The 20253-nt window shown below is 41.0% G+C and overlaps 2 protein-coding genes across 4 annotated transcripts; both read right to left on the reverse strand.

Moving 5' to 3' along the window:
• Positions 1-8007: 8007 nt before the first annotated feature.
• LOC121443373 (cathepsin 8-like) lies at positions 8008-11980 on the reverse strand. Of its 2 annotated transcripts, none has more exons than XM_041645119.1 (7): positions 11855-11980; positions 11441-11563; positions 11174-11320; positions 10588-10812; positions 9962-10124; positions 9039-9156; positions 8008-8107 (listed from the first exon to the last, which is right to left on the reverse strand). In XM_041645119.1, the coding sequence occupies exons 1-7, from the start codon at positions 11978-11980 to the stop codon at positions 8008-8010; spliced, it is 1002 nt and encodes a 333-aa protein (XP_041501053.1). The 2 variants fall into 2 exon arrangements, with proteins under 2 accessions (XP_041501053.1, XP_041501054.1); XM_041645120.1 differs by having other exon boundaries at positions 9962-10120; positions 10584-10812.
• Positions 11981-16024: 4044 nt separating this feature from the next.
• LOC121443372 (cathepsin 7-like) lies at positions 16025-19866 on the reverse strand. Of its 2 annotated transcripts, none has more exons than XM_041645117.1 (7): positions 19741-19866; positions 19330-19452; positions 19103-19246; positions 18334-18558; positions 17705-17867; positions 17086-17203; positions 16025-16150 (listed from the first exon to the last, which is right to left on the reverse strand). In XM_041645117.1, the coding sequence occupies exons 1-7, from the start codon at positions 19864-19866 to the stop codon at positions 16051-16053; spliced, it is 999 nt and encodes a 332-aa protein (XP_041501051.1). In that variant the 3' UTR covers positions 16025-16050. The 2 variants fall into 2 exon arrangements, with proteins under 2 accessions (XP_041501051.1, XP_041501050.1); XM_041645116.1 differs by having other exon boundaries at positions 17705-17863; positions 18330-18558.
• Positions 19867-20253: the final 387 nt, after the last annotated feature.

Genomic DNA, 20253 nt, shown 5'->3' on the forward strand with positions numbered 1-20253 from the left:
GACATTAACACCTCAGAAAACAGTGACAGAATTTTAATATCATGAGGATGTGCTCTGTGCTGCTGGTACAGCTGTCGAGAGAGCTCAGAGGGACAAACACTGCCCACACACGGTGAAGAAGCCTAGCTCAAGTCCAGGACCCCAGCATAAGGCAAGATGGGGTCTGATCGGTTTCGAAAAGCACTTAATGCTCTTCCATAGAATCTATATTCCTGGCTTGTCATGAGGGTGTCACCAAGTTTTTTTCATTAATATCTAGAACATGTGCTCACCTTCCTTATAAAACCTGAATGACAAATGTGCAGCATCAGTGTCAACAGAAATGGGCCCTCTAGTTCCTCCAACATTGATTAGGACTACTTCATTTCTTAGGAGAATCATGTAGTCTCTGACCATAACAGCAGAACGTTCAGGACAGTCCCGGCATTGTCCTTTCTTTAAGAGGTAAACAGGTAAGAGGCTCAGTTACTTCTGCCCACCTGTGGAGCATGAATCACAACCACAGAACTCTGCACTTTGCAGCTGAGCACACTCAAGTCTTGGCTGTTATAAACCATCCCAGGAAGTGAAATCAACTGGGAGATTTGGAACAGAAAATTAGCTCTCTTTTCTTCAATGACACCCCTTAAGTCTTCCTTCTTATAGAAAATTTTCATAAAGAAAAATTTATATTTTATGTAGAATGTTAAACATATTATTTGTGTGCACAGAAACAGGGATATCTACATGAAAACCACTGATTCAAATAACCATGTAAATGCTGACATTGTGTTGACAGCCCTGGTGGTTTAAAGGAGAGTCTGCCATTTAATAGGATTCTAAAGACAATTGATTATTTCTGAGGTTGTCCCTTTGCCTAAAAGGGACTGAGATGACAACTTAGACATTCTACTTACCTTTGTATCAAATGGATACATTTTCCTCAGGCCTCCATTGTCCTTCGCATACTGTAAGGCATAGTTTGTAGAGCTTGAAGAAGAGCTTTGCGGTTTAGCACAGTCCAGTAGGTTCTGTACACTCAGATGAACCAGTTCTCATGTTTTTTGGGACATCTGCCCTTCTGTGGCACCAGTCACTAAAAAAATATCAACAAGAATTACATCTACCCTAAGCAGAGAAGTAAAGATAGTCATCCACAAACAAGTAGCAATTCCAACAACTCAAACAGCTGAATAGTTTTTTGAATAAAAAATGAACTATCAGCACTAGGCAGGGAGGGAACGTCATTCTTTGGAACTTAACAAGTGGCCACTTGCTTATGCCACAGGGAAAGTGACATACTGTTGTCTGATGATTACTAATGACAATTTTTATAAAACAGTCATGAAGTCTGAAGAAAGATGTGGTAGAGTCTCTAAGTGTACAATAGTTTATTGGTATGATCAATATGGATATGTGAAACCATCAAAGAATGAAAACATTCTTTAGAAATAAATTTTATGTCACTCTACACTGAACACACATAGATATCAATTCCTTCTCATCTTCCCAATGATGAGAAAAATGAGCATGTGATTCTGTCATACCTGATACTGCACACAAGTTGCATAGCTTTTCTTTGGGAATGTCACCAACTATATGTTTCTGAATTCTCTTCACCTTCCTGGGATATGGGACTCGAGGATGAGTTATCATTTTCCAAAATTCTTCACCAGTCTTAAAGGAAAAGTAAATAAGTCATTGACGAACAACAACAAAACTCCATGTAAGGAACTGAAGTGGAGAAAGACGGTGTGACACCATCCATGCCACACTCACCATGTCACCGAAGAAGTTCATTCCAATGGTAAAGCTGCACTTCCCCTGGTCAGATTCTGCATGGAGCATTTTGGTCGTTCTCATATTCTTCTCCGATACTGCTCCCTTCTCTCCTTCCCTATCCTAGAATGTATATAATGGAGATATCTTTCTAGTTAAGAATGCCCACATACTGAATAACAGAACTTGTTATAAGAAAAAGGATCCTTGATGAGGCATGTTTAGAATGATGTAGACCATTCTCCACATAATGAGCAATGGGGATGCTCACTGTTTTATCAGAGCTGTTCTGATAACAAGAAGTGATTCTAAAATTCTGTACAATTCTTTGAGAGGAGAGACAACGTAACACCAAAAACTGCAGTGTAAGCTCTCAGAGTTCAGCAGCAGTGTCCTCCAGAATTGAGAGGAATCTTGGGAGAAAAGACCTGGCATTAGAAGGGGAACTGACCATGATCCTTGCTTGACCCTTCAGAGGTGAGTGTGACAAAGATGTACCATCTCGCTCAGACAATTCTGTATCTTTTATTCTCAGAACCTTAATGAGTTTTGGATCTCTGTTTAATAAAATCTACTGCAAATGGAAGTCTCTCTGAACAGGGTTAAGAGATGGGTTAATCCATGGGTGTAAGGACCTTACAGGAATCAGTTTAGTACTACGTTCACTTGATAGAATAATTGTAGCATCTTCCTTCACTAAAGTTTATGACTTCTCTAGCCACAGAAGCTTTGCCCAACAATGGTTCCAGGTATGATTTTCATCCTGTGGAGCAGCACTTAAATCCAATCATGAGTTGGTTGATAACTTCAGTAATGTTCATGACACTATTACACTCCCGACTGGCAAGTCTTGTCAAGACAAAATACATTGTAGCTCAGAGGCCTCACATCTTGGTAAGAGTGGTAATGACCTTTCACCTCCAGTGCTGTGCATAGTCCCTTCCAGCACTATGACAGTTAGGCAGTAGGAGGATGCTCAGGTCAGTGCTAGCGTGATACACCCTTGTTCTGTGACTCAAGGCAGAAATAGGGCATGTGTGTGCAATATTTTAGGAAGTTTACTGCATGACATTTTCAAAAGGTTTTCAGGGTTATTTATTCCTCTATTCTCTCCCTTGCCCTCAGATCTCCAATCACCATTTAAACCTCCCTCCAATTGTTTCCTTTTAATGTTGTACAAACTGCATTCTGTATCCCCTCTCTTTAAAGCCTCCCACACACACTTCCTGTTACTAATTTCCTGACTTCTATGGGGTTTCCAAATGAAATTAATGCAAAGAATTTTCAATGGTAAGATCTACAAATGTAACAAAACATGCTAAGCTTGTCTTTCTCTTACCTAATGGTGCCACCTAGTGGGAAATACTGATACATGTATCCTGACCTAAAGTTATTTAAAAATTTCCCCTCTCAGGAAATTCCTGTTTTTCTGGCTCAGATAATAAGGCCGTAAGAAACCCTTCCACAGCCTAATACAACTTTCTGGAATACCTACATATATGAAGGAAATCTAAATGAAATCCCCAAATAATGGAGACAGTACCAAACGGGCTCTTGTTACCAAACAAAGCATCCAGTACTGGGATTAAGTTACATCTAATTGATTTTTTGACAAAATGGATCTCACAGGAATCCCCAAGGAACCCAAACTGTTGTCAAGACTGTAAGCTGCTCTCCACTGACAGCAAGGCACCATGCTGAAACAACACTTACAGAACTCACTAAACATGGAGAATTCTAGTGGGTACCTACAAAACTCCTTCTCCCATACATTTTAGCATCTTTGGTACAGGAGCAAGCTATGCTCTCTCTGTTGTTCCCTTGCAACACTACAACTCCCAACAACCCTCTGGACTCCAGCGCACGGCAAGCGCGGGACACAGTTCCCAAAAGCCTTTGCATCCTCTGTTAAAAGCAAGGACAAGCCACAAGTTCGGCCCTTTTTATTATCCCTTCCCTTTGTCCCTTCCTTTCACTTTTCCTAGTGTGTTTTCCCCTCCCATTAAAAAGTGTACCACGTGGTACCGCCGCGTGTCTGTGTCTTTTCTAGCATAACCCTCGTCTAACCCGCAGAAATTAAGAACAACCCGCGGAAATTAAGAACAACATTTTGGTGCCGTGACTCGGATTCTCCAAAAATTCCCCCCCCCTTCTTTTAATTTTTTTTCTTTTACTAATGCAACTTTTGCCTTCCAGCATCTTAATGATGACCCAGCTACTCAGGAAAAGCCACACAGATTTCTTCAATCAGCCGCCTCAGACGACAGCCAGGACTTCAAACATCATTGACTGACTACACCAGCCAGCAACCCTGGACATCTGTGACCGACTACACCAGCCAGCAACCCTGGACATCAGTGACCGACTACACCAGCCAGCAACCCTGGACATCAGTGACCAACTACACCAGCGACCACAAACGCCAATGGGACATTGCCAAGATAATCGGACATTCCCTGGACCCCTCAATGCCCAAAGTCAGCAGGAAGCAGCCATGAGAGACTGGACTACGCCCCCATTCCCTACCCTTTAAGGTCCCCCAATTTTTTTTAATCAAACCAAAAGGGTGAAATGTTGTTCCCTTGCAACACTACAACTCCCAACAACCCTCTGGACTCCAGCGCACGGCAAGCGCGGGACACATTTCCCAGAAGCCTTTGCATCCTCTGTTAAAAGCAAGGACAAGCCACAAGTTCGGCCCTTTTTATTATCCCTTCCCTTTGTCCCTTCCTTTCACTTTTCCTAGTGTGTTTTCCCCTCCCATTAAAAAGTGTACCACGTGGTACCGCCGCGTGTCTGTGTCTTTTCTAGCGTAACCCTCGTCTAACCCGCAGAAATTAAGAACAACCCGCGGAAATTAAGAACAACACTCTCTTTAAAAAGAAATGTAAGCACAAGCCAAACACAAACCCTTTATCTATAATGATTTACTGCAAGCAAGGTGTACTAGGAAAATCCTGGCACAAAGCTTGTAGAAGAAACCAAACAATCACTGATTTGACTTAAGACCCTTTCCACTAGATGGAATCCATACCTAACAGTGCTTGGGTAATCAAGAACCCTGTATACTAGATAGTTTTGAGACATAGGTAAAACCAAATACTACTGGTCTTTAAAAAAAATGTATTTATAAGTAAGTCCAGATGGTATTCTGCTCTACTTGTGGATCGGTGCTTTTGTTCATGTATCATCAGAGAAGCCTCCTCCTGCAAGAGATGGGGACAAATACAGAGGCCCATATACAGAGAGTGAGAGACTGTGGAACACTCAACCCTAAAGGAATGTCTCCATCAGATCCCTTCCCCTACAGCTATGGAAGAGGAAGAGGCAGAGGAAGTGTAGGAGCCAGAGGGTATAGAGGACACCAAGGAAACAAGGACTTCTGAAGGAACAGGAACGAAGTTCACACGTACTCAGAGAGAAAAAAGTTATATGCACAGGACCAGCACAGGTCCTTAACACGTCCTCTTTCTGTATACCATGGCTTCCAGTTTAGTGAGATTATGGGATTCCTAAGTGTGCAAATGATTCTTGCACCTGATTTTGGGCTCTTTTCCTTCTTTTAAACGTCTTTGTCCGACTCTGATGTGATAGATTTTGTTTTATCTTATATTGTATTTTGTTATATATATTTTTTTTAAATGACAGAATTAATGAAAGAAACCCTAGCCACTAGAGTAAATGTTAGCAACTCATCTGTCACTCTCAGCTGCTGAGAGAAGGAATATGTATGTTCTCTAATAGAATGACACTGGATCTATCAACCACTCCAAGAGAGGCCTCATGTTCAGTCATAGTTGGCCAACATGTAATGGACTCCAGTGTGTGTGTGTGTGTGTGTGTGTGTGTGTGTGTGTGCTGCTTTTATTTTGTTACAGTTTGGTACAGTTGGTTATTTTCTTTCTTTTTGAGTACAGATTTGTTTTGTTTTCTTAGTTGAGGGAGTTTGTTTCTGTATTGGATTTTTGTTAGTTTTTCTGAGAGAGAAATTTAAGTTTGGTGGAGAAGAGGATCTGGAAGGATTTGGGGAGGGAAAGGATATAAACAAAATATATTTATAATTAAAAAATTTTGCCGGGCGGTGATGGCGCACGCCTTTAATCCCAGCACTCGGGAGGCAGAGGCAGGCGGATCTCTGTGAGTTCGAGACCAGCCTGGTCTACAAGAGCTAGTTCCAGGACAGGCTCCAAAACCACAAAGAAACCCTGTCTCGAAAAAAAAAACAAAAAAAATTTAAATAATAATAAAAATTTAAGAGCAAAAAAGAAGAAATTCTTCCACATCTCATCCCCCAAAGAGGTGCTCCCTGCTAGGAAACTTAATTCCAATCAGAAAAAGATTGGTAACTCTCATGGTGTAAATGCTGCTATTGCACTAGTAAGGATGTCTGTCCAAGACAGACCATACTGGAAGGTCAGAGTGCTCACAGCTGAATAAAAGTGATCAGAAAACTATCAAAGAAATGCCTGGAGGGAAATATTGAAATTACAACAATTCTGATTTCCACTCTACTTAATAGAAATAAGTGAATTCAAAATGAGCTGGGGAATTGCACCAATACAGCAGGTAGAAATACTTAGTCATTTGAATATGTAAGCAAAATATATGAATTGTCTTATAAAGAAGGGTTTTTACTGCAAGGACAGAACCTGGCTTCTCTAGAATGGAGAACTGTTCAGGCCACTACGAGCAATGACTAGCTCCCTGCTCAAGGAAAAGCAGAGATACGAGGTGACTTCCCAAACAGGAAAATCGTCTCCACTGAAAACCCTGACTGGAGATCAGAGCATGGAGATGAACGTTGAGAGAATATTTCCTCACTAAGTCACAGAGGATCATAAAATGCTAAAAACAAGCCTTCAGTGTCCTCACCTGCCCCACATAATTCAGAAAGACAAGAAGGCACCCACAACCTTTCTCTAGAGATCATAGGATGTTGTGGAAATATACACTCACACAGAATCAAGATCACAGGGAGCGAAGGGGCTTCTGAGAGACAAGCACTGAGCTTGGTATTAGATGTTGAAGCCACCTTGTTTTATGCCGTGTACCACTCAGATAGCAGGTAACTGTTTGCATTTGAAGACCCCATCCTTAGGCCTAAACAAGTCTCCTGATCTGCACTCCTGTGAGGCTTTTTTTTGACAACCCCAACTTATTTTGCTCTCCTAAGTCATGATGGAGTGGATTCTCCTGGAGACTGTGGCAAAAGAGCCACTGACTCTTTCTCCCAGAATACCAACATCACAAAAATGTATGTCTTCATGCTGATTACTTATTTGAATACAATGTCGCTGTGTTAATTATCTAGTTTTTGCCTAAGACTGGGACTCTTGGGATGGTCGCCCTTCTGAGTTAGCATGTCTACTGATAGTGTCATTGTTCGTGCATGGTTTAACGAGCCGTTTCTAGGAGACGCAGTCTCATCGCAGACTTCATGACCCTCTTCTGCCCTATCTTCCACAGTGTTTCTTGGGTCTAAAGTGCAGGATCTGTGAATGCCAAGAGGAGGACAAGCTCTCAGAGACTCTCCCAGAGACAAACCCCTACCCAATGCAAAGTAAACAGTCCTGAAGTCATGTGCAAATAAACAACAAAACTGGATTCTTCAGGTTTTATTATATATAATATACTTATGTAATATATTATATATAAACACCAAAGTATATTGTGTTAAATATATTAGCATATATAAAATATAAATATATTTTGCATGTTTTAATATATGTTAGAATATGTTTAATGTTTTAATAATATATTAAAGTATAGTAAGTATATTATATAATATATATTTTAGATATATAAAATTACCAAAGAAAAACAAAAAATCAATCTGAGAGGAAAAAAGGGGGCTATGTGAGGAGTTGGAGGAAGAAAAGAAAAAAGGGGGCAATGTAGTTATTTTTTAGATAAAACACATATTAAAAAGAATTACTTAAATTTTAAAAAGTCATAACAATAAAAACTGAAAGAAGACAGACAGTACATTTGAGCTTAAACCTTCTTAATGACATTATTTGGTACAGTCATAAAAAAATAAAATAAAGTTTCTACAGGAATCAAACACAAATCAGAGCAGAGTTTCAGTTACAGTAGCCCCGTGTCTTCCTGGAGTAAACACATCACAGATGTGTTCTTCAGTGACTCAAGCACTATATTAATGCAGCAGAGATCGGTCATGCTAAAGGAATGTGCCTCCTTTTTATGGGCTCTCCCCAGTCTAGTCCTTCCTTGGTACCCTCAGGCAGCTCACACTCTGGGGTAGATGGCATATGTAGCGATTCCACAGTGGTTGTTCTTGTCTCTGGCAATCTTCATGTAGCCGTTCATGCCCCATTTCTCACCATGACTGAAAAGAACCATGTTTCCCATTTAGAAGAAAGATCACAGGACAGTGGATTCATTACAATAACTCCTCTCGTGAACACTGGGCCTATAGCCTACTCAACACAGCGATCAGAAAATGCAGAATGTCAGCTTATGAAAACCAAGAGCTACTTTGCACAGGACTGAAACTCACAGCAGGGGAAAAGCAGGGTATCTTTCCACCTACAGGAGGCACAGAACTAACAAATATACTCGCTTTTAGAAAAATCACAGACACAAACATGCTATTAGCACCCAAGGAAACCAGTGGCTGAACCTGATGCTATGACCACACACTATGAGTTCGTTGTCCCCATCACAGAGAGAGTCCAAAGGGTCCAGAGCTGGCCACAAACTAGGAATGAGGATACTTCAAGTCCAGGGTCCCACTTGAAGCCAGCATGAGTGCTGGCGAGGGCTCTGTGCCTAACAGCAAGGGGCTTTTCCATAGTAGCTAGGTTCCTTTCCCAGCAACCACGTCAGTCTGCTCGCAGCCTGCTGTAACCACAGTCTGAGGAAACCTGATGTCCTCTTCAGGTCTCCCTGGGCACCTGCTCACAGGTAGAATAAACTCACAAAAACACCCTTCCATGAGTGAAAATAATAATTTTTTAAAAAGCCTGGTGGTCACTGCAGCTTGCCTGAAATCCCGTAAGTGAGGACATACTTCAGCAGCCTGGCTGAGGAACTATACTGAACAGTAAACTCTAGAATCAGTGAGATCTGCCTTGAAGGACAGCCGAGGCAAACAACTGGTACCGTCATTGGTTGCACACAAACACATGCAAATAGACATGCTGCATGCACTCATACAATTGGTCAAAAAAAAAGAAGCTCTGTCTAGATTCAGACTCCAAACAGAAAATCCATTTGGAAATTTAAATATAAATATAAATAATGGTTGCAATTTCTACCTGTTCTTTATCAGCCAGTATTTGCTGCCATCTGATTCTCTTCCTTCATAGCCATAGCCGACTAACAGAACAGAATGGTTGATGACATCACTGCGGCAGTTTGGCTCGTAATAAATACCTGAAAAATAAAATCAAAGGAGTGAGATGCCCCAGGAACCTAATAGTGACCATGGCCCAAAACAGTAAATAAGGCATTTTCTAATGGACAAAAAAAAAAAAAAAAAAAGCAAAATTAGGGCAGGATTCCTGATTCAGGTTCTCATCAAATGCCAAAGAAGTACAAATGAAGAACACGGCTTTGCTAATACACACTTTCCTACAAACATGTGGTGCCCTCTCACCTTGAATTTTCACTAATGGTACACCAGTCCAAGAAAGTATAACTGAACATAAGTTACTTAATCCAAGGCACTCTTCATAATTCATGTCTAAAAAGGCAATCTTTCCATATGTTAGTGCATACGAAGTGGGAAAACATTGACAATTAAGCCTAAAAATAGCTATAAGTTACAACATGCTCACAGACATGGAAATAGTATGTTGAATGAAAACCACACACATAATTATTGCATAATCATACATGGAATCCAGTGATCTAATTATGAGCATCAAATGTTATGCGCAGAAACTTGGGCTCTATGCCTAGCAGAAGTTTCACGACCATTCTTCAATAGCATCTCGAGCAGTGATTCTCAACCTTCCTAATGCTGTGACACTTTAATAGTTTGTCATGTGATAATGACCCCAATCATGAAATTATTTTTTGTTGCTACTTCATAACTATAATTTTGCTACTGTTACAAATCATAATATAAATGTCTGGTATGGAAGATATCTGATATGCAACTCCTGTGAAGGGGTTGTTTGACCCCCAAAGGAGTCAAGAATCATAGATTGACAAACGTAGGTAAACACCCGCTTACCTCCCCTATACAACTTGAAAGATTCATGTCTAGCATCGATTCCAACAGAGATGGGCCCAATACTTGCTACAGCATGCATTAAGGCTTCCTCATTCTTTGAGACAAACACAAAGTCTGTAACTCTAGCAGCAGAACGTTCAGGATGGTACCTGCAGTGTCCTTCCTTTACAAGGTAAAGAGAGAAGAGGCTCAGTTTCTTCAACCTACCTCCTAGGTAACATGCATCAGAACCACAACCCTACCCTTTGCAGCTGAGCATCCCCATGTCTGGACTGTTATAAATCATTGCAGGAAGTAAAATGTTACTGGAAGATTGGGAACTGAAAATCAACTCTCATGTCTTCAGTGACACCTCATAGGTCTTTAAGTCTGTAAGAAATTACCACAGGGAGAAATCTCCATTAAAAGTGGAGTGTTTTGCATATTCTCTGGGTGCATAGCACAGGAACAGCTACAAGGAAACCATCACATTAGAAACCCGTGCAAGGACTGATGCTCTCATGAGACCACTGCTGGTGTACATCGATTCTACCTTCCAACGGGAGTTCTGAAGACACTGGATTATTCTGCAATTGCTCCTTGTTTGAAGCTGGCTGGAATGACAGTAGCGTAGTAGATCCACTTACTTTCGCCTCGTACGGATACGTTGCCTCAGCCTCCAGACCTCCGTTATACTGAACGTACTCTAGAGCATAGTATGTGTTGCCTTTATAACAGCCCAGATTGCCTTCAGGTCTAGAACAGTCCACCAGGTTCTGTGGACTCAAGGAGACCAGTCGGCCTGTTTTCCGGAACATCTGTCCTTCTATGGCACCAGCCACAGAGAAAGCCCAACAAGAATTACACCTACCCTAAGCAGAGAAGAGAAGACGGTCATCAAAGAACAAATAGCAACTTCAAATCAGACAACTGAGTACTGTGTCAACGAATGAACTGTTAGCAGGTAACTGGTGCCAGGGAGGGATTTTTATTCTTCTGGGGGACCTGACTGCTGGCAGTTTGCTCATGTTTGCATGAACATATGGGCAATACATAGGACGTGAAGTCTGGAGGATGATTTGGGGGAGACCACTAGGTAGATGGAGATCATGGTCATGGATATGATCTATATATATAACACAAACACACAAAACCTTCCAAAAATAAAAATATATATTAAAAGTGAATTATGTGTCACTCCACACTTGGCACAGAGAGATATCAATTCTATACCTGTGTCTTCACAGGAGTCACGTAGCCTCTCCTTCTCCAATCCACAAATTTAGGGACATAGCTGACCATACATTGCTGGATACTTCTCCTCTTCCTAGGAGTCTGAACTGGAATATCAGTCATCATTTTCCTGAATTCTTCACCAGTCTTCACGGAAAAGAACATAAATCATTAAAAAGCATAAGACTTCACATAATGAATTGAAATAAAAAACAAAATAACAAACCAACAAAAACCACAATGTAAAGCAATGCAAATCACAGTCACCATGTCACCAAAGGCGTTCATTTCCATGGTGAAGCCATGTTTCCCCTGGTTATATTCCATATTGTGCTGGTGAACCATTTTCTTATTTTCTTCCCATACTGTTCTCCTCTGTCCTTCTTCCTCCTGGAAATAGACATAATGGATGACATTTCTTTCTGATCAAACCGCTACTCAAGCTGACCAATGGGACTCACTGCCAGCAGCAACTAGAGGTCGTGAGACAGATCTCGGGACACTTCATCAGAAGCCATTCTCCACACACCTAAGAACAGAGATCCTGGTCACCTTGTGCTCTCCATGCACAGCTTTGGGCAATTGCTGAGGTGGTCTCTCTGGCCTCTGTCGCACCCATAAACCTTCACAACACGGGCTATTCTCTGTGGGGCCTCTCTGGATAGTTTTTATATTACTCACCAGGCTGTAGTTTTTTCCATATTTTATCTTCCACTCCTGCCATTCAGAATCCAAACTGTGATCAGATGAGGGAGCAGCTGTGGCCACTCCCAAGCACAGGATGGCCAGGAAGACAAAAAGAGTCATCTCTCACGACCTGGAGAACGAGGAGGAGAAATAGAACTGGGACGACAGCAACACTCCTAAAATAACTCTTACTCCTTCCTGAGAAATAAAGACATCCATGGTGGATAAAATTACCTGAAGTACTATTGCAAATATTTATCCACAGACTTGGGAAATGAATAAATACGTATTTTGGATAAAGATACCATGGAGGTATTTAGATGCTCCACCAAAATGCAAAGTATGTGTCCAAACAGCCTATGTACTACAAGCTTTTATTTTCAGAAGGATGTCCACACGCCTCAAAATTAAAAAGTTACACAACTGGGAGCTTAGTACATGGAGTTGTATGACATGAAGCTTGTCCTATGTGGCGTTTGATCCTAACCATAAGGTAACCCCAAGAGTTGTGGCCCAACAACAATCATACTCCCACCTAATCATCGTTATGTAGGCTTGTCATGAAAACCCCCCTTTTGAATGAAAATTTTCTGAACTGTTGTTTTTTGAAAATATAAGGAGGATCAATATGATTCCCTTGATTCCACCTTTGTGATTACATTCTTTATTCTCTACTTCAGTGATGAAAGGATCACAGGGAAAAGCCACTGAAAACCAGTGTAGGTGGGATACAAGGTATAATCACTTTTAGATTCAAGTCACGACTTAATGTGTTTCTTAAACAACACTCACTATAAGACTTGTTGAGGGCCATGCAATCTACCAATACTTCTTCTACACATGTCAGTGAAGAATGTTGCATTTTCCCCAGGGGCAGTGTGCAAGAAGATGATCCCTGTTGGTTCAGGAAGAGAAGGAAATGATACCTGAAGCACAAGAATCAGCTGAATGACTCTGTAGAAAGCCCCGGACTTGTACTTTATGGGAACCAATGCCAAGTTGACCCATGGTGGGGGGGCTGTTTTTCCCTTTTGTTTTTCCACCCACTTCCACCTCCACACAGTAGAGCTTCAGATGTTAAATGTATAGTTTCATTCCTGCCCAATTCTCCAGAAGGATCCTCTCATTCTCTGTCCCTTATCATTCTGTTTTAGAAGAGATGTGGCCTTACCGGGAAGACTTCTGATGCCTCAATGCTTTCCACAGACTCAGTTTAAAGCTTGGCTGAGATCCCAGGATCTTGAACGGCTGTGATTCACTTGGGCCTTAAATACAAAGTTTCTGGCCAGTAAGTCAGTCTTGCCCTTCTGATTGGCTATGCTGGTGACTGGATTGGGCCTCCAGGTTCTGGGACAAGTACTGAGATCTGATCCCAGATGTCCTGGAGGGGTGGGTGTGGGCTGCCTCAGGAGACTGTGTGGATCTTATCAGGAGAAGGCAGAGAACCAGCCTTTGTTCCTTGAAGGATCACATGATACATGATGCTTTTTGTAAACAGATGACTCAAAAATAAAATAAAATAAAATAAAATAAAATAAAATAAAAAACAAGTTTCCTGGTAAAATTGTCAACCATACAACGTCTTACTGTTACTATTGCTGTGGTGAAACACCATGAATAAAGAAGCTTGAGGAGGAAGGGTTTATTCAGCATGTGCTTCCTCCTCAAAGTTCATCAGAGGAAGTCAGGACAGGAACTCAAGCAGAGCAGGGACCTGGAGGCAGGAGCTGATGCAGAAGCCATGAAGAGATGCTGCTTATTGGCTTGCTCATCATGGCTGGCTCAGCCTGCATTTTTATGGAACTCGGGATTAACACCCCAGAGATGGCCCCATGCATAATAGGTTTGGTATTCCCCAAATAAATCACCAATTAAGAAAATGCCTTCCAGGCTTACCTACAACCCAGTCTTGTGGAGGCATTTCCTCAATTGAGGCTTGCTCCTCTCTGATGACTCTAGCCTATGCCTCATTGACATAAAACTATCCAGAACAAACAGTTACTTTAGATTGTAGTGAGAGGTTTTGCTATCCGTAGAATGGAATGAGTATGTTCTAGCTTAGTATTTAATTAGTCCACAGCTACAGAGGGATGTTGTGAGAATACAGACCCTGGGGATGCTGTTTCCCTGTGTCAAGGTGGAACACAACTGGCTCTCACAAGAAACGTAAGGGTGGGTAACCCACAAACAGGAAAGGGATTCAAGACAAAGGCAGTCTGGATATCATGATGCTGTCTGATGATTTTTGCATTTGGAGATTGCATCGGGCAGTCATATGCAAGTTTGAGTTGAATGACACATGTATTACTCTAGACATTGCTTCATTTAAGGAGCCCCACAAACATGCCCCTTTGTTGTACAACTATTTGCCAGTTAATGTGCGGTTACCCTCGGTATACTATGAATATGTTTTATTACCATTGGATAATATAGAAGCTGCTTTGGCCTATGACAGGGCAGAATATGACAAGGCAGGAAATCAAAGCAGAGACAGAGAAGAAAAGACGGCAGTAAGGCAGACACCATGTAGCCCCCCAAGATGCAAGAGGTAACAAATCATGAGCCTTGTGGTAAAATACAAAATAATAGAAATGGGTTAATTTAAGATGTAAAAGTAAGTCAATAATAAGCCTGAGATAATAGGTCAAACAGTGCTGTAATTAATATAGTTTCTGTGAGATTATTTGGCTAGGGGTGACTGGGAAAACAAAGCAGAGTCTCTGTTTATACCAAATAGCTCTATTAATGGGTTTTCTTTTCTTTGGGAACACTCTGGGCTCGTTAAACAATAATTCACTATCCCCTCTCTCCCAAATTCACCATCCATCATTTCATTTTTTCTGTGTAAAAATTTGTCTATGTCTATGGGCTGAGTAGTTTTTTTAACATAGGCAAATTGAAAGAAATTTCCATTGTAGTTATATTAAAAGGTAGGGATATTAAGAAAACTTGACCTCCCATAGCTGTTGTGAAATCTCCTCCTTTACTCATTCTGTAATTTGTTATTACTTGGAGGCATCATATTGGGTTTGCTCACTGATTGCTGCATTTGGTTGCTTCCTCTTTCAATATGCCTATGTTAAGGTTAGGGGTGGTAGCCCATATCTACTTCCACATTCATTGCTGAAATCCTCTCTGGCTTGAACTTGTGTTCAGGGAGATAATATAAATGTTGTTTCAGCAATGGAGCATCACCACCAGTTTGTGGAGAACAACCGACAGCTTAGGAAATAATGTCTATGGTTGTAAGGATTGTAGCATGCCTATCAAAGACTTCAAAGCTAACCACCTCCCCCTCTCCAAACGCTTCTCAGACCTGTGTCACTGCTCCTTTCTAAATGGAGAGAGAGGAGGAGTGGAAGGGGAAAAGAGTAGATGGAAAGGGTGGGGGTACTGGGAGGAGTGGAGGGAGGTGAAACTGCTAAACTACGATGGTTGGTATGAAAAATAAATGAAAATGTTTTAAGAACAAAAATCTAATTAATTAAAAAAGAAACTATACTCAAGATATATTGTATTGATGTGAGAAGCCCTTCGGTATATGTGTTGTTGTAACTGCAGACATGGTCACTTTGATGTCTCTGACACAGTCACAGGGAAGCTGGTACAAGATTGAGATGCTGAACAAGGGAGAGTTACACCCAGCAATATGGTAGAGCAGTACAAGGTGCCATCATACCGCACAGAAGCCAAGAGTTTTCATAAAAATCTTTCATACCACTGCTGGTGATGTGCAAAGAGAACTCTGCAAGCAAACCAGAAACAATGATGAAAAGCCATCCATCACAGAGGAACCACCCACTCTTCCTCCTAGAACACCAGCACCACAGTCAGTTCTGTCTTCAAGACAAATACTGTGTTTGACCATAAAAAATGTCACCTCACAAAAACTCAAAGAGTAGACACTACATTTGAATTTAATGTTTATTTTTAAAGGCATCATTTGGTACATTGGAACAGTTAGCAATCAAGTTGCCACAGGAATTCAAGACACAAATCGGTACAGAACATCAGTTACAGCAGCAATCATGTCTTACTAGAGCAAACATACCAGATTTGATCTCCTACTCGGGCTTTTCAATGTCTATAGTGTCTTCTGCACACAGCAGAGGTTGCCTAATTTAAAGAGGATGGGGTTCTTCTGTATGTGTTTCCCTAATATCTTCCCCTCCTTCTTATCACCAAGCAGCTCACAACATAGGGTACATGGCATAGGAAGTGATGCCACAGTAGTTGTTCTGGTCTCTGGGAATCTTCATGTAGCCTTTCTCGCCCCAATTGTCACCATGGCTGAAAGAAATCAGGTTTTTCACTTAGTAGAAAAGACATGACAGAGTGGATTATAGCAATAGCTCTCTGCATTTGAGCACTGAGCCAGAGGTCAATGCAATAGAAAGCATTAGAAAAGGCAGAGAATCGATTCCAGAGTGCCAAGAGTTATCTCACAGAGGACAGCAAAAGTCACAGCAGGGAAAATTAGGGCATCTTCCATCCACAGGTTGCTCAGAAAAAAACAATGAGAAATAGAAAATCGATGATACAAAGATTATATTGATTGCCAAGGAAAGCAGTGACAGACTCTAAAGTCTGTGTTCCTATATTATATGTTATTTGCTCCAGAAGACAGCGATCAGAAAGTAAATTCAGATTACACAAGCGTAAGGTTTGGGTTGTGAGCCCAAGTTCTCCTTAAAGCCAAAATGAGGCTGAAGATATGTTTCAGTGCCTACGAGCACTTGGAGCTCTTGCACATGACCAAAGTTCCCTCCCAGCACAGCCAAATCAGTGAGCTCACACTCCCCTGTAACTGAAGCTGTAGAGACTGTGGTGTCTTCATTTGGTCTGCATGAGCATCTGCTTACATGCAGCATTCAATCATACAGCCACACACTTACAACAAATGAAAGTAACTTTTAAAAAAACTAGGATGTTTCTGCAGTCAATCTGTAACTGCAGAAGTGAGCCATTACTAGAACAAACTGGATAAGCACACTACCAAAAATAGAAAACTCTAGGACCAGTAACTCTTTCTTCCTCAATATATAAGAACTAAGGAAGACAACTGATATCAGCATCAGGTCTACACACACACACACACACACACACACACACACATTCCTTTTCAACTTAATTGTAACTGCTTTCTGTGACTTCTACATAAACTCTCACTATAAACATAAACCTCATTTGAAAACTAAACTACAAATAATTTCATCAATTTATACCTGTTCTTGACCAGCCAATATTTCCTGCCCTCTGACTCTTTGCCTTCAAAGCCATAGCCGACCAACAGCATACCATGGTTAGGAGAATCACGTCTGCATTTAGGCTCATGGTATATACCTGAAAAATAAATTGAGGAAGTGAAGGGCTCCAGGAACCTGATAGTGACCATGGTCAACAATAGTAAGTGAGGCATGTTATAATTGCACTAAAATAACAAAAAGTCTTTCTCTATACCCATATAAGATGACTTTTTTATATTTTGTGTTTTCACTAATAGAACCCGATTCAGGAAACCCTAACTGAACATAAATTACTTAATGCAAGAAATTCTTTATAATTCAGTTCTGAAAAGACAATCATTCCACAACTTAAAAATATGTCTGGTAGAGAAAAATGAAGTAAATAAAGTTAAACAATAATGATGAATAATGAAGGGTTCACATGGATAGATATGTCATGTCACATAGTGACAGCACACATGATTATTGCATGGACAGGTGAAAAATTTACAAACACTAATGCTCACATCAAATTTTATACATTATTAGGACATCAACCCAGAATGTCCCAAAGGGTCACAAGCATTCCTCATTAATGTCTAGAAAACCACATACTTACCTCCCTTATACTTTTTAAAAGATTCATGTTCAGCATCAATTCCAACAGAAATGGGCCCATGAGTTACTAAAGCATTCAGTAGGGCTTCTTCATTACTTGGGACAACGTAAAATCGGGCAACCTTGACAACAGAACGTTCAGCACGGTACCTGCAGCGTCCTTCCTTTAAAAAGTAAAGAGTTAAAAGATTTGGTTACTTCCATTTACCTTCTGGAGAGCAAAAGTCAGAACCACAACACTTGGCACTTTGCAGAGGACCAACCCCACATCTGGACTGTTATAAATCATTCCAGGAAGGGAAATGTTACTAGGAGATTTGAAACTGAAAATTAGCTCTTAAGGCTTCAGTGACACCTCATTGGGCTACCTATCTATAAGAAACTTTCATGGTACAGAAAACTGTATTATATGTGTAATGGTTTGCTCATTCTCCATGTGCAAAGAATCAAGAACACCTACATTGAACAATGGAATCAGACAAGCATGCAATAGTGGATACTATTTGGCAGAACTGGTGGTGTAAAAGAGAGGTTGTCCATTCAATGTGACCTCTGAAAACAAAGGATTATTTCTGCCATTTTCTGCTTGCCCCAGTGGAATCGAAATGACCACCCCGTAAACTCACTTACCTTTGCTTCATATGGATAGGTTGCTTCAGCCTCCAAACCTCCATTGTTCTTTACATACTGGAAGGCACTATAAACTTTGCCTCCTTGGCAGCCATTAGTGCCATAACGTCTAGAACAGTCTATTAGGTTCTGGACACTCAGTGGCATCATTTTGCCTGTTTTCTTGAACAGTTGTCCTTCTATGGAAGCAGCCACAGAAAAAGCCCAACAAGCACCACAACCTAGCTGAGGTGGGAAGAAAATATTGTCATTCACAAACAAATACTAACTGCAACAATAACTTAAGATATTGAATGCTTTATCAAAAAATGGACTATTGGCATTTGATTGATGCCTAAGTAAGAAGGATCGATCTCCGTTGAAAGGGGTCTTATGCCGCAGTGAGTAGCCACACAAAAACACACAGATACACATAACACCATGATCTATTGGATGTCTGATGCAATAAATGTCATTAATGGAAGAAATTAAGTCTGGTGGGAGATGTAGTAGGACTATTGATGGAGGATTAAGGGTAAGTAGTACACGGAATTTATCTGTGAATGGGTCCTATAATTGCTAAGGCATGAGGTAGGGATTGCTCATTCATTGAGACAACCAGGAAACATTAGTTACTAGCGACAGAATGGTAATTACAGTACCAGTGGCATTCAAGTTACAAGGATGTGTTTGGTGAATAGTATGTTGTACTACATTCAAACAAGATAGGCATGTCAATAACCTGCTCCATCCCAGTAGTTGAGGAAGAAGTCAAGTGAGGTTGTCATACCTGTCTCCGCACGGGGGCGACATAGCCTTTTGTCCTCCAATCCAAAAATTTTGGGACTGTGATCTCTCGTTTCTGGATGGGTTTCCCATTCTTTAGAGTCAGAACTGAACTCCCCTTCATCATTTCCCTCATCTCTTCACCGGTCTTCAGGGAACAGCACATAAAGACTCAATTTAAGCAACAGAAGAGGAAAAGAACGAGTGCGGGACAGCTTGAGTCACACTCACCATGTCACCAAATTCATTCATCTCTACGGTGACGTTGTTCATCCCCAGGCCATTCTCCTCACTGAGCAGTTTGATCATCTTGACATTGTCTTCCCATATTGCTCTCCGATGTCTTTCTTCCTCCTGGAAATAAACAGAATGAATGGGATTCATTTCTAATTACACCCCTGTACTACCTGACCAAGGGGACTGGCTGCTGCATATGCCTAGAGGTCATGGAAGGATCTCAGGACACTGAAGCAAGCCACTCTCGACACCCAATGAGAGAGACAGTGGCCACCTTGTGCTCATCTTCTGTTACATTGATACCTCAAGAGGGATGGCATCTATGGTCTCTGTTATATCCATGGACCCCCAACAGCATTGAACGTGCTCTACAAAGACACTGCTTCAGGTGTCCATGTAACCTACTTGGCTGTATGTTTTCTCAAAGTTCCTCTTCCACTCCTCCCACTCAGCATCCAAACTGTAATCTGGTGTTGGAGCAGCTGAGGCCAGTCCCAAGCACAGGATGGCCAAGAAGACAGCAGCAATCATGTCTCAAACACCTGTAGAGAGAAGAAAAATGAAGAGGAGAATACACCAACACTCTTGAGAAATTAAGCCATTTGTGCCAGATAAAATTATTCCAACTACTCTCCCAAATACTGACTCAAAGATTTTGGAAATGGTTAAATATGAGTTTACCTAGGGATGCCATGGATAGCATTTAGTTTTTACATAAAATTACAGAAACTGTGAGAAAAATTCTAGAAATTCCTGGAAACTGCTGTGTACTGCAAATTGACATGATCAGAAAGATGACTATGGGTATCAAAATTCAAATCTTCCATAATTAGGGTCTTACAACAGTTAACTGAGTATTTGTAATAATACAAAACTTCTCTGGTGTGGCATCTGATCCAAAGAATCTGGGGTTCACAT

Source organism: Microtus oregoni, unplaced genomic scaffold (assembly GCF_018167655.1).
Source record: "Microtus oregoni isolate MIOR12 unplaced genomic scaffold, Mior012 000105F_ref0000443, whole genome shotgun sequence".
In the NCBI taxonomy this organism is placed as follows: domain Eukaryota; kingdom Metazoa; phylum Chordata; class Mammalia; order Rodentia; family Cricetidae; genus Microtus; species Microtus oregoni.